Source organism: Pelobates fuscus, chromosome 4, assembly GCF_036172605.1.
Source record: "Pelobates fuscus isolate aPelFus1 chromosome 4, aPelFus1.pri, whole genome shotgun sequence".
Lineage (NCBI taxonomy): Eukaryota > Metazoa > Chordata > Amphibia > Anura > Pelobatidae > Pelobates > Pelobates fuscus.
The window spans coordinates 209,085,183-209,099,148 of NC_086320.1; the positions used below are offsets into that span (position 1 = coordinate 209,085,183).

At 45.8% G+C, this 13,966-nt stretch overlaps 1 protein-coding gene across 1 annotated transcript in view; it reads left to right on the forward strand.

Annotated features, from left to right (window-relative positions):
- Window positions 1–12,657: 12,657 nt before the first annotated feature.
- Window positions 12,658–13,966, forward strand: part of MOCOS (molybdenum cofactor sulfurase) — a 560,804-nt gene continuing 559,495 nt past the window's right edge. The window contains exon 1 of the mRNA XM_063451877.1: window positions 12,658–12,924. Within this exon, the coding sequence (XP_063307947.1) occupies window positions 12,804–12,924 (121 nt within the window). The 5' untranslated portion in view covers window positions 12,658–12,803. The remainder of the gene's footprint in view (window positions 12,925–13,966) is intronic.

Sequence of the window (13,966 nt, forward strand, 5' to 3'; positions counted from 1 at the left end):
TATATATATATATATATATATATATATATGTGTGTATATATATATATGATATAGTAGTACAATACTTGGCTAATCCTGCAACCCTCGAAGTCAACATGCTTAGGGAACCTATCTAGACTTTGCTGATTAAAGGAACACTATAGTCACCTAAATTACCTTAGCTAAATAAAGCAGTTTTAGTGTATAGATCATTCCCCTGCAATTTCACTGCTCAATTCACTGCCATTTAGGAGTTAAATAACTTTGTTTCTGTTTATGCAGCCCTAGCCACACCTCCCCTGGCTATGATTGACAGAGCCTGCATGAAAAAAAAAACTGGTTTCACTTTCAAACAGATGTAATTTACCTTAAATAATTGTATCTCAATCTCTAAATTGAACTTTAAATCACATACAGGAGGATCTTGCATGGTCTAGCAAGCTATTAACATAGCAGGGGACAAGAACATCTTAATTAAACAGAACTTGCAATAAAGAAAGCCTAAATAGGGCTCTCTTTACAGGAAGTGTTTATGGAAGGCTGTGCAAGTCACATGCAGGGAGGTGTGACTAGGGTTCATAAACAAAGGGATTTAACTCCTAAATGGCAGAGGATTGAGCAGTGAGGCTGCAGGGGCATGTTCTACACACCAAAACTGCTTCATTAAGCTAAAGTTGTTCAGGTGACTATAGTGTCCCTTTAAGTGTGTCATCGCATTAACATCTAGACATATAAGTGATTATGCTGTAGCAAGATTTAACAGAATATGAGACCACTGGTAACAAGTATTAAAAAAAAGAAAGGTAATATGATCAATTGAAAGGAATTGCTGCAGTACTGGAAGCTAGTTTCATAGGTAAACTTAGAGTCTGCCTATATGCCCGAAGCCTGCGCCAGCTTATGAGAAGTAGTTAAAGTTGGCTGGGTAGTAAGCCATAACAGTGGCAGAGGTTGCTCCAGGCTAAATAAAAGAGAGTACATTAACTACTTGGGCTAGATACTAAATTAGACATGAGGGTAGACTAGTGTGATATAGTGACAGCGGGGGAAAGTGCCCACACAATTTAATTTAAGGCATGTCAGCTGTGGGTCAGGGTAATGGGCTCTTCAGCCTATGCGCAGTGTGGGAATGTCTCGATTGCTGACACGGTTGGCCCCTTCGATGCAGTCCCTGGGTTTGATTCCAGCTCTAGCAGTCGTCAGCAAGGGTTTCTCCTGTGCAGCGTCTCGGTTTGCAGCTTGAACCTGAGGTGTAGGTTTGTGCCGCGCTGGTCTGAGGTTCTTGGGTCTGGTGAGTTTAATGACAATAAACAAAAAACACATTGCTGTTTAAATAATCGAGGAACTTAAAAAAAAATAAAACACAGTGAGGAGGAGGCTACATGAAAAAAAGAGGCAGTTTGCCTCAAGTTAATCACCAACCGGGACTCGGAAAAATAATAAAACAATGAAATCAAAACTAACACTCTGTTTCATAGTAGTAACATAGTGTGTCACCGCATAAACCATTACATTACTTAAGAATACGTAAGAAAAAATCAGTACATAAATGTCTGGCAGGCACTTTATCTAATTATGCATAACATGATTACCTATCATGTATACCCCAAGGTACAGAAAATCATAATGTGGCAGCAATAAAGTAAACCAGAGATATGGACACAAATTATCAAAATATATTACATTAACGAAATTTTCAACATGTGAATAAAACAGTTTATGGCAGCTTTCCATGTTTACTGTGTATAAGTCGATGCTCCTTGTTAAGATCTATGTGAACTTCACTATAGCATATGAATTTACAAAATTTAGCTATTCTAATAAAGTTCCACATATCCTAGATCAGGAAGGAATATAATGGAGAATATAGTGATCATATATGTGAGTAAACTTTTTTTACATATTGTAAATAGAATGTATTAAATGACTAAATATATGTAACTGTGGTTGATTGTATATATAAAAATTTTTTTCCCCCCATTTTTAAAAACCTTTATTAAAATTATTATATACGCTCGAATACAGAAATCAGATATTAAATTACAAATAAATAGGTTCCCCATGCAGGAGAGGAAGAGTATAGGTGTCAAGAACATTCCAATAAGATTCTAACACATGAATAAAAATATACATGTAAAAAGTGAAATGCAAAAAGGGGAGGCTCCCCCTTCAGGGTAAGGGAATCATATTGCTAAGTAAATCTTTTAGCTTTGATAAGGTAAAAATACAAGAAAGGTAGATTACCTAAGCAATGCAACAAACAAAAGAGATGACAATCTGCAAATGACAAACAGTAAAACAAATAATGAAAAATATTCAGTTATATTAAAAAAAAAAAAAAAAAAAAAGTTATCTCCTAGGTAAAAAGCACTTGAAAGGATTTTTCTCATTTAAACCACGATGTGAAGGGAATTTAGAGTAAAGATTCAAAGCGTCTCTGCGGAGTGATAATTATCCTGGTCACATTAATGGGGGGAGGTGATCAATCCCCATAAATTTCAGGGAAGATAGTTTGTGCCCTGCTTCAAAAAGTTGTCCAGCCACTGGAGCGACGTTCTTGGAGTCCTTATTTAATTCCTGATAGAGCACCAGTGGTTACAAAACCTTTCTGAGATCTTGCCCACATACACCTGTTCACACGGGCATTGTATCCTATAGACCAGTGTTCCCCAACCCAGTCTTCGTGGATTTATGTATTTCCCCATTTTATTCCAATGGAGATACTGAGAAAAACCTGAAATGTTGGTGGTCCATGAGGACTGGGTTGAGGAACATGAGGGTACGATGATGAATCCTACATTCTTTGCAAGAGTGTGGGTGATGGAATGTTCTGTCTGTAACTTCCCATGTTGCTATGGGCCTTAGATGTATTGCATTGGTAAGATGAACCTGTGTGAACCAGGATATCCCGTAGGTTGGGTCTCCATTTGTAACTAGTCAGGAGGGGACAGGAAAATATATCCAGTAAGTTCTTATCCTTTTGTAAATTATGCCAATTTCTCAGAGTTTTGAGAAACGATGATGTGGATATGTGAGAATCAAAAATTCAGATGATGTATGACAGATTTAAGGACAGAGCGTATAAGACTATTCTATCTTGCGGATGGCGCTCCAGTAAATCAGGGATAAATTTGCAGGGATTGGATCATCAGATGGATAGGAACCCTTCTAGGGTATTTTTTCCCCAGACTTTTTTTTTTTTTTTTTTTATATTCTTTATTTTTGTCGTGCAGTTGAAAACAACAGAGCTTAGAGTGCCACAACAGCAGTCTCAAGCGCGGATACAGAAACATAATGTAACATGGGCATGGCATGAGGATTGCTTGCACATTTTTTTTTTTTTTTCATAATCATTTCTTGTAAGAGCATTGTGAAATTATATAATGCAAACTTAATGTGAGAGAAAATACAAATTAAAAAAAAAAAAATGCAGTGTCTAAACGAAACAATTATAGTTAAAGGTATGCTGTATGCTATTTAGTGTCTTGTCATCAGTAGGTGATCGGGCCTAGGGTTTATGCCAGAGATAATAGCCGTGCTTGCGTGATGTTATGGGGGGGGGGGGGGGGGGGAATGTATGCATGGTCCTAGGCCGGGTGAGATGATGGCTTACCTCCTTGGTAGGAGTGGGTTGGCACCCCTGGCTGCCGCTGTTTGCAAGCTGTATGAATAGGCATCGGCTGTAGTGGTAAGTCTAATGGGGCACTAATCGGTGGCTTATGTGGGGTGTACTGTCATTGCCTCATGGTTATGTGAGGAGAGTGGCAAGCCGTTGTGCAGTCTCAGGCCTATTGGTTGCGCTTTTTGTATTCGTTGGGGGGGGGGGGGGGGGGAGAATACTGCCTACAGCTGTAATGGGGAATGGGAATCTGTCCTGCGTATATTTCCCCAGACTTTTAATACTAAATCTGATGCTAAGTCTAAGTATATTAAGATAAATTGGGGTAATTTACTAAATTTTAAGCAATTACCAGAGATATTCTCCAGGCCAGGCTAACCAAGAATTCCAAATTAAAAGGTAAAAAAATTAATTAGTACACCATTTTCTACACAGGTCTTTTTGCTCTTTTTGCAACAAGCTGCTGCTTTGAATTAAATAAATCATCAAAACTTACAGAGATATTGAATAAACTACAAATTGTTGGTGATTTCTAATATGAGGGCAACATAGATGATTTCATAAAATACAGCAGACAATTATGATTGCTGCTTAGCTATTTTGGCATAAATTGGAATTTCATCAGTCAATCTTTGACAATTCACAGTTTAATGTGTAACACTGAACATGTTAATCCAGGTAAAATATTCTGACAATGTTGTTAATCATTATTTATGCTGTGTGCACCTATTATAAAATTACTATGCCTAAGAGAAGAAATGTAAATTGAAAATTAAAGGCACTCCACTGCCCAAATACAAATATATTTATTAGATATACACCCAATGAAAACATGCATGCATTTAACCCCTTCCCGACCAAAGAAATACATTTTCCGTCAAGCTTGTCCTTGCATTGAGGGAACATTTCCATAATTTACTAAAGTTAACCACAGATCGCGGGGTTAACGCCCCCTCATGCTGCAGCCGCCCGAGCGCTCTGCAGAGAGCCTCAGGCAGGTGCAGCTTCGCCAGGCTGGTGCGTCCATGATGGCGCACCGCCTGGGCGCAGCATGAGGAGAGGGGCTGACAGGAGGGAAGCGCTCAGCGCTCCCTCCTGTCACTCCCTCACTGTAGCGTGGCCGAGCACTGTGTGGTCCGCAGGTACAGGGAGCATCTGTCTCCTGTACCCGGCCGGACTAACAGGAAGTGCACACTCAGTGTGCACTTCCTGTTAGTCCGGCCGGGTACAGGAAACAAAAGCTCCCTGTACCTGCGGACCATACAGAGCTCGGCCACGCTACAACAGAGGTGGGGGGAGAAAAAGAGTGGGGAGGGAGGGGGAGAAAGAGTGGGGAGGGAGGGAGGGAGGGGGGACAAAGAGAGTGGGGAGGGAGGGAGGGGGTTGAAAGAGAGTGGGGAGGGAGGGATGGGGGAAAGAGTGACAAGGGAGGGAGGGAGGGGGGAAGAGAGTGACAAGGGGGGGGAAGAGAGTGACAAGGGAGGGAGGGAGGGAGGGGGGAAGGAGAGTGACAGGGGAGGGGGGAGAAAGAGAGTGACAAGGGGGGGGAAGAGAGTGACAAGGGAGGGAGGGAGGGAGGGGGGAAGGAGAGTGACAGGGGAGGGGGGAGAAAGAGAGTGACAGGGGAGGGGGGAGAAAGAGAGTGACAAGGGAGGGGGGAGAAAGAGAGTGACAAGGGAGGGGGGAGAAAGAGAGTGACAAGGGAGGGGGGAGAAAGAGAGTGACAAGGGAGGGGGGAGAAAGAGAGTGACAAGGGAGGGGGGAGAAAGAGAGTGACAAGGGAGGGGGGAGAAAGAGAGTGACAAGGGAGGGGGGAGAAAGAGAGTGACAAGGGAGGGGGAGAAAGAGAGTGACAAGGGAGGGGGAGAAAGAGAGTGACAAGGGAGGGGGGAGAAAGAGAGTGACAAGGGAGGGGGGAGAAAGAGAGTGACAAGGGAGGGGGGAGAAAGAGAGTGACAAGGGAGGGGGGAGAAAGAGAGTGACAAGGGAGGGAGGGGAGGAGAAAGAGAGTGACAAGGGAGGGAGGGGAGGAGAAAGAGAGTGACAAGGGAGGGAGGGGAGGAGAAAGAGAGTGACAAGGGAGGGAGGGGGGGAGAAAGAGAGTGACAAGGGAGGGAGGGGGGAGAAAGAGAGTGACAAGGGAGGGAGGGGGGGGAGAAAGAGAGTGACAAGGGAGGGAGGGGGGGAGAAAGAGAGTGACAAGGGAGGGAGGGGGGGGAGAAAGAGAGTGACAAGGGAGGGAGGGGGGGAGAAAGAGAGTGACAAGGGAGGGAGGGGGGGAGAAAGAGAGTGACAAGGGAGGGAGGGGGGGAGAAAGAGAGTGACAAGGGAGGGAGGGGGGGGAGAAAGAGAGTGACAAGGGAGGGAGGGGGGGGAGAAAGAGAGTGACAAGGGAGGGAGGGGGGAGAAAGAGAGTGACAAGGGAGGGAGGGGGGGAGAAAGAGAGTGACAAGGGAGGGAGGGGGGGAGAAAGAGAGTGACAAGGGAGGGAGGGGGGGAGAAAGAGAGTGACAAGGGAGGGAGGGGGGGAGAAAGAGAGTGACAAGGGAGGGAGGGGGGGAGAAAGAGAGTGACAAGGGAGGGAGGGGGGAGAAAGAGAGTGACAAGGGAGGGAGGGGGGGAGAAAGAGAGTGACAAGGGAGGGAGGGGGGGAGAAAGAGAGTGACAAGGGAGGGAGGGGGGGAGAAAGAGAGTGACAAGGGAGGGAGGGGGGGAGAAAGAGAGTGACAAGGGAGGGAGGGGGGGAGAAAGAGAGTGACAAGGGAGGGAGGGGGGGAGAAAGAGAGTGACAAGGGAGGGAGGGGGGGAGAAAGAGAGTGACAAGGGAGGGAGGGGGGGAGAAAGAGAGTGACAAGGGAGGGGGGAGAAAGAGAGTGACAAGGGAGGGGGGAGAAAGAGAGTGACAAGGGAGGGGGGAGAAAGAGAGTGACAAGGGAGGGGGGAGAAAGAGAGTGACAAGGGAGGGGGGAGAAAGAGAGTGACAAGGGAGGGGGGAGAAAGAGAGTGACAAGGGAGGGGGGAGAAAGAGAGTGACAAGGGAGGGGGGAGAAAGAGAGTGACAAGGGAGGGGGGAGAAAGAGAGTGACAAGGGAGGGGGGAGAAAGAGAGTGACAAGGGAGGGGGGAGAAAGAGAGTGACAAGGGAGGGGGGAGAAAGAAAGTGACAAGGGAGGGGGGAGAAAGAGAGTGACAAGGGAGGGGGGGAGAAAGAGAGTGACAAGGGAGGGAGGGGGGGAGAAAGAGAGTGACAAGGGAGGGAGGGGGGGGAGAAAGAGAGTGACAAGGGAGGGAGGGGGGGAGAAAGAGAGTGACAAGGGAGGGAGGGGGGGAGAAAGAGAGTGACAAGGGAGGGGGGGAGAAAGAGAGTGACAAGGGAGGGGGGGAGAAAGAGAGTGACAAGGGAGGGGGGGAGAAAGAGAGTGACAAGGGAGGGGGGAGAAAGAGAGTGACAAGGGAGGGGGGAGAAAGAGAGTGACAAGGGAGGGGGGAGAAAGAGAGTGACAAGGGAGGGGGGAGAAAGAGAGTGACAAGGGAGGGGGGAGAAAGAGAGTGACAAGGGAGGGGGGAGAAAGAGAGTGACAAGGGAGGGGGGAGAAAGAGAGTGACAAGGGAGGGGGGAGAAAGAGAGTGACAAGGGAGGGGGGAGAAAGAGAGTGACAAGGGAGGGGGGAGAAAGAGAGTGACAAAGGAGGGGGGGAGAAAGAGAGTGACAAGGGAGGGAGGGGGGGAGAAAGAGAGTGACAAGGGAGGGAGGGGGGGAGAAAGAGAGTGACAAGGGAGGGAGGGGGGGAGAAAGAGAGTGACAAGGGAGGGAGGGGGGGAGAAAGAGAGTGACAAGGGAGGGAGGGGGGGAGAAAGAGAGTGACAAGGGAGGGAGGGGGGGAGAAAGAGAGTGACAAGGGAGGGAGGGGGGGAGAAAGAGAGTGACAAGGGAGGGAGGGGGGGAGAAAGAGAGTGACAAGGGAGGGAGGGGGGGAGAAAGAGAGTGACAAGGGAGGGAGGGGGGGAGAAAGAGAGTGACAAGGGAGGGAGGGGGGGAGAAAGAGAGTGACAAGGGAGGGAGGGGGGGAGAAAGAGAGTGACAAGGGAGGGAGGGGGGGAGAAAGAGAGTGACAAGGGAGGGAGGGGGGAGAAAGAGAGTGACAAGGGAGGGAGGGGGGGAGAAAGAGTGACAAGGGAGGGAGGGGGGGAGAAAGAGAGTGACAAGGGAGGGAGGGGGGGGGGGAGAAAGAGAGTGACAAGGGAGGGAGGGGGGGAGAAAGAGAGTGACAAGGGAGGGAGGGGGGGAGAAAGAGAGTGACAAGGGAGGGAGGGGGGGAGAAAGAGAGTGACAAGGGAGGGGGGAGAAAGAGAGTGACAAGGGAGGGGGGGAGAAAGAGAGTGACAAGGGAGGGGGGGAGAAAGAGAGTGACAAGGGAGGGGGGGAGAAAGAGAGTGACAAGGGAGGGGGGAGAAAGAGTGACAAGGGAGGGGGGGAGAAAGAGAGTGACAAGGGAGGGGGGAGAAAGAGAGTGACAAGGGAGGGGGGAGAAAGAGAGTGACAAGGGAGGGAGGGAGAAAGAGAGTGACAAGGGAGGGAGGGAGAAAGAGAGTGACAAGGGAGGGAGGGAGAAAGAGAGTGACAAGGGAGGGAGGGAGGGAGGGAGGGAGGGGGAGAAAGACAGTGACAAGGGAGTGAGGGGGAGAAAAAGAGTGACAAGGGAGGGAGGGGGAGAAAGAGATTGACATCCATCACACACACAATCATGCAACCCTTACACACAGAAACACACAATGCATTCCTTACACACACTCAATGCACCCCTTACAGATGCACACACTGCATCCCGTACATACACAGAAACACACCTTGCAGCCCTTACACATACAAACACAGATTCACACAATGCATTCCTTACCCACATATCAGGACATCCCCTACACACTCCACCCCCTGTGAACAAACTCATTGGTGGAACATAAAGGTGGACCCTGAGCTGTGTAAAGGGCCCCCAAAAAAGGGAGCTGCTTCCCGTTCTCCCAGAACATTGATTTTTGTGACCACAGTTACAAACAGCCTCCAGAGAGCCAGGGCCGTTTGAAGGAATTTGGGGGCCCCAAGCAAAATGGACATGGAGGCCCCCCACACGCATGCAAAGCCTACAGGAACCACAGCATAGCCATACAGTTTAAATTCACCCACACTTTATATAAACAGAAAAGGTTTACAGTGCAAATACTGCTTAGAGCTCTGCACTGCCCCTCAGTGGTCTTTCCTCTACCCCCACCCTCCCCTACCAGTCTCTTCTCACCCCCCCATATTCTCCTCACCCCCCTCCCTGTGTTCTCTTCATCTCCGCTTCTCCTCACCCCCCTCCCTGTGTTCTCTTCATCTCCGCTTCTCTTCACTCCCCTCATCTCCGCACCTCCCCCTTCCCTGTGTTTTCCTCATCTTCTCACCCCTCCCCCCTATGTCCTTCTTACTCCCCTCCCCCCTATGTCCTTCTTACTCCCCTCCCCCCTATGTCCTTCTTACTCCCCTCCCCCCTATGTCCTTCTTACTCCCCTCTCCATCCCTATGTTCTTGTTACTCCCCCTTCCTCCTTATGTTCTTCTCCCCTCCCCTTCTCTGGCTGTAGCGTGGCAGAGCTCCTCTTACTCCTGGCTGTCAGTCCGACTGGTTACCGCGCAGTACAGGATATTCAGTTTCCTGTTCCCGGCCGAACTGAAAGGAAGTGAGCACTCAGTGTGCCCTTCCTGTCAGTCCGGCCGGGAACAGGAAACTTAATCTCCTGTACCGCGCGGTTCCCGGCCGGACTAACAGCCAGGAGGAAGAGGAGCTCGGCCACGCTACAGGGAAGGGTAGGTGACGAGAAACAGGGGCGTACCTAGAGCATTTGGCACCCGGGGCGGACCCAGAATGTGCCACCCCCCCCCCCCCCCCCCAATAATAAAAATTTAAGAAAACACCCACAATTTTTTCAATAATATTTATTTCACAAATTTGTAAACTGTATATCAACTTGAAAAATGGAACTATGAAAAATAAATTAACTTAGAAATAAATAAAATTTAAATAATTAACATTTACTTAACAGTTAATACGCTTTCTATAAACAAAAAAACACACAGATCCAAAGTGACCACTCAGTCTATTCGGCAGAGGTAATGTGCAATGATCCCTTTATTAAATAAAAAAAAACTTGCGCAACCCCCTTTAATAACAAAAACCTGCACACCCCCCTTAAAATCCTGCACACCCCCTTAACAAAAATCAGCAGTGCACTTCCTCCCTTAATAAATAAAATACTGCACCCCCATTAATTAAACCTACCCCCTTAAATAAACCTTCCCGCGCTGCACCCCCCTTAATTAATCCACACCCCCTTTAATCCACCCCCTTATTCCACGCCCCCCTTAATTAATCCACACACCCCTTAATTAATCCACACTAATTAATCCACACCCCTTTAATTAATCCACCCCCTTAATTGATACACACACCCTTAATTAATCCACACTAATTAATCCACCCCCTTAATTAATACCTCCCCCATAATTAATGTACACCACCCTTAATTAATACACCCCCCATAATTAACATACACCCCCCATAATTAATATACATTCCCCCATAATTAATATACACCCCCATAATTAATATACACTCTCCCATAATTAATATACACCCCCATAATTAATATACACTCCCCCATAATTAATATACACTCCCCCATAATTAATATACACCCCCCATAATTAATTTACTATACACCCCCATAATTACTATACACCCCCATAATTACTATATACTCCCCCATAATTACTATATACTCCCCCATAATTACTATATACTCCCCCATAATTAATATACACCCCATAATTAATATACACTCCCCCATAATTAATATACACCCCATAATTAATATACACCCCCCATAATTAATACACCCTCCCATAATTAATATACACCCCCATAATTAATACACCCCCTTTAATTAATTAAATAACATTACATAAATTACAAAAACACAAATTACTACTCACGTTTTGATGATGCCTTCCTTCCGAGACCGACCACTGGATCCTTGCGCTGAAGATCCGTGAAGGCGGACTGACGGCGGCGCTGCGTACGGCGTCATCACGCCGCGTCCCAAAGACTCCTCCCCTTCTCAAAGGTGCGGCTGAGCGCAGCATGATGATTGGGGCCGGGGGGGCGACACATGACACGTGAAGTCATGGCACCCCCCTGGACAGTGGCACCCGGGGCGGGCCGCCCCCCCCTTAGTACGCCACTGACGAGAAAGGAGTGCTGCAGCCGCCTGAGGCTCTCTATAGAGCGCTCAGGCGGCTGCAGCCTTATAGGAAGCACCGGCTCTGATTGGGGCCCCAGGCCAGCTCGGGGCCCCAAGCAGTTGCTTGGTTTGCCTATCCGGTAGCGACGGGCCTGGGGTTACATAACCATTTACAACTAGGTGGGATTCAGAGTAGGGGGCCACAGGGGCGGAGGAACACATTAGTGTTAGGAATACATATTTGTATTCCTAACATTAAAGTATTCCTTTAGTGCACAAAGCCCGCCCCTTCTTATTTCTATGGCTGTCTGTTCACAGACTTTCTGAGTTTCCAATGCAGCTTATTAAGTCTTTGCTAGTCAGATGCTCTGGGCAATTGCTGTCTCTTGAATTTATCTCCACTGAGCAAAATAAACAGCCATTTGTTTTGTAAAGTTAAAAAGGACACACTTTTAACATGTAAAGCACTTTAGCAGGCTAAAAAATTAGTAAAATCCTAACTTAACAAGTCCTAGCTATCACGTGATGCCCTAGCTAAAAGAAAATAGTTATTTGCTGATTATATGATAAAAATCAAATTAGTTCCACATCTTTGCTAATAACAATAATGTCATGTGAAAGTAATATATCAATTACTTTGCAGATCTAGCCAAGCACCACAGACTCATCTTATTCTGTAATAGAGTGAATGTGGAACAGTCCCGATTTTCAGGTCCTGTCTGGCCTTCCTGCCTTAGTTCCCTAGTATCCTGCTGTTGGGGACATCAGGAAACTGTCCTCAACATTCATAGAATGAATGCATTAATAGAAGTGCTTGCACTAGGACCCTGCAGGGAGTACTGAAACTGTGAAATCTCCCTTGGTGCTGGATCGGAGAACTGCTTCCACTTCATCTGATTAGAGGGGGCTAATGTGCGGGTGCTGCAAGTGCATTAGGCCCTCCCATAGGAAAGCATTGCTTCAATGCTTTCCTATGGGGATTTACTGGCGCTGGATGTTCTTTGTGCAGAGCGTGAGGACGTTCAGCGTCATGTGACCAAAAGTCGCCTAGCATGCAGGAAGTGCCTCTAGTGGCTGTCTGATTGACACAAAGCTGCTATGATTAACATTGCAGGACAAAGGGGGGCACTGCACCCAGACCACTTCAATGAGCTTAAGTGGTCTAGGTGTCTATAGTGTCCCTTTAATTGAATAACCCTTTAGGGGTAATTTATACTTAAATAGATATGTTGTGACAATAGTTGAGTCAGAGACTTTTTCCAGTCCACTAATTTTAGCCTAAATGTTGCCATTAAGTTTTCAGTTATAATATAATTGTCATATAATATAATTTGAAATTTACAGGGTCATTGACCAAAGTGAGAATTCCAAGTGAATTTCACATTTAAGGTCAAAGTAGCCAAACTGGAAGCCTGGCTGAATTAGAGAATGTTTCCAGTTTGGCTATTTTGACCTTAAATGTAAAATTCACTTGGAATTCTCAGTTTACTAAATAACCCTGATAGGGACTTATCCCCTGTATGTACACTTACACACAACATATAAAATACAGTTTTATATGAAAAAAAAACTACAATCAATGTGTGCACAGTCATTGTGACAAAGTGACTGATCAACTGCAGAGCAAATCACTGAACCTGCATTCTGAATGGAACGCAAAGTTTATAGTGTAATTCCCAACATACTCTGTAGCAGACACGCTCTATAATGTCCCATGTGACTGATTCCTGTTCCAGTGCATTAAAATGAAATGCCCCATAACGCTACATTTATACTTCAAAGTATGTAAGTTTGTTGTGATCCTGTCAGTCCCAGTCTCCGCCTCTAACTTTTAGTGCTCTCTTCCTGTTTCTCACACACTCTTAAAGCACAATCTTCTCCCAGGTTTCTCACTGACAAGCTGGGATCAGTGAGCGGAAACCCTGCACAAGCATGGCATTAGAGGAGCTCCTGTGCTATGATCACTTTAAGAAGTTGTTAGCAAATCCCTCTGACTATGGATATGGAGGCACCATTAATGAAATGAGAAGAAAGGAATTCAGCAGAATTGAAGGTAAATGACTGTCCGGGATCTTGTCCCAGCTAGTTTAATATATTAACAGCACGAAGCACAGCAATGTCCTCATTTAATTAGTTACTTTACAGCTGTTCTATTTTGTTTAAATGTACAATATATAATCAATGTATGTCTGACTCCTAATATATACTTGCAATGACCTAAACTTATCTGAGTTACATGTGCAAATAGTATGTGTTATGTTGGAGTTTTTGTATAAAGAGCATTTTTAGGCCACAGTGCTAAAAGTGAAACAGCCAGCAGGAGCTTTCCATTGGTATCCATAGTGATTGCTCCACTTCTAGCACTTTGCCCATCATGGTTTTTGAACCATATCCACTGATGACTTACCTGATATTGAGCAGTTGAATGCATGCACAAGAATCATTGACAGCTAGATGCTTGAATTATGTTAACATGTAGCAATGGGCTTGCAATTGGAATCCATTCAACAGTATGAATCCATTAATGAACACTAATAATAAGAGAAAACTAGCCAGACAGAACCATTTGTATTTCTGTAATAGCTTTTCTGGACTGTGCTGCCTGTCATTTAGAACACTTTAGTATTAGTAAATTGTAATTATAAAGACCTTCTCTAGTTATATGCATAATCAATTAAAAAAAAAAAAAAAAAAAAAAAAAAAAAACCTGGTACATACATTAAATGTAATGCACTGTTTGCCCTCCTGCAGTACCTGTTCCCTATTCCCAGGCCAACCCCAGCCTGCCCAAGATTAGTGAAAATTGTGCTACCAGATAGCAGGTGCTTTATGCACCAACCATCATTTTTATTCAGCCATCTACCTATGAGGAATGTAACTCCTACAAATCTCAGGTAGGCCAAGACTTGTATGTCCTCATACTGCTTTAAGATTAAAGGTTTCCTAGCCCTAACATTAACACACACCCGAACCCTAAAACAATCATGTGGCAAAGTAGATACATCATGGTAAGGTGCCAGAGAGAGAGAGTGATTATATAGGGTGGTTCTCCCGCCATCCACTTTTACTTGACTATTGGCTCTGTTTTGAAAATT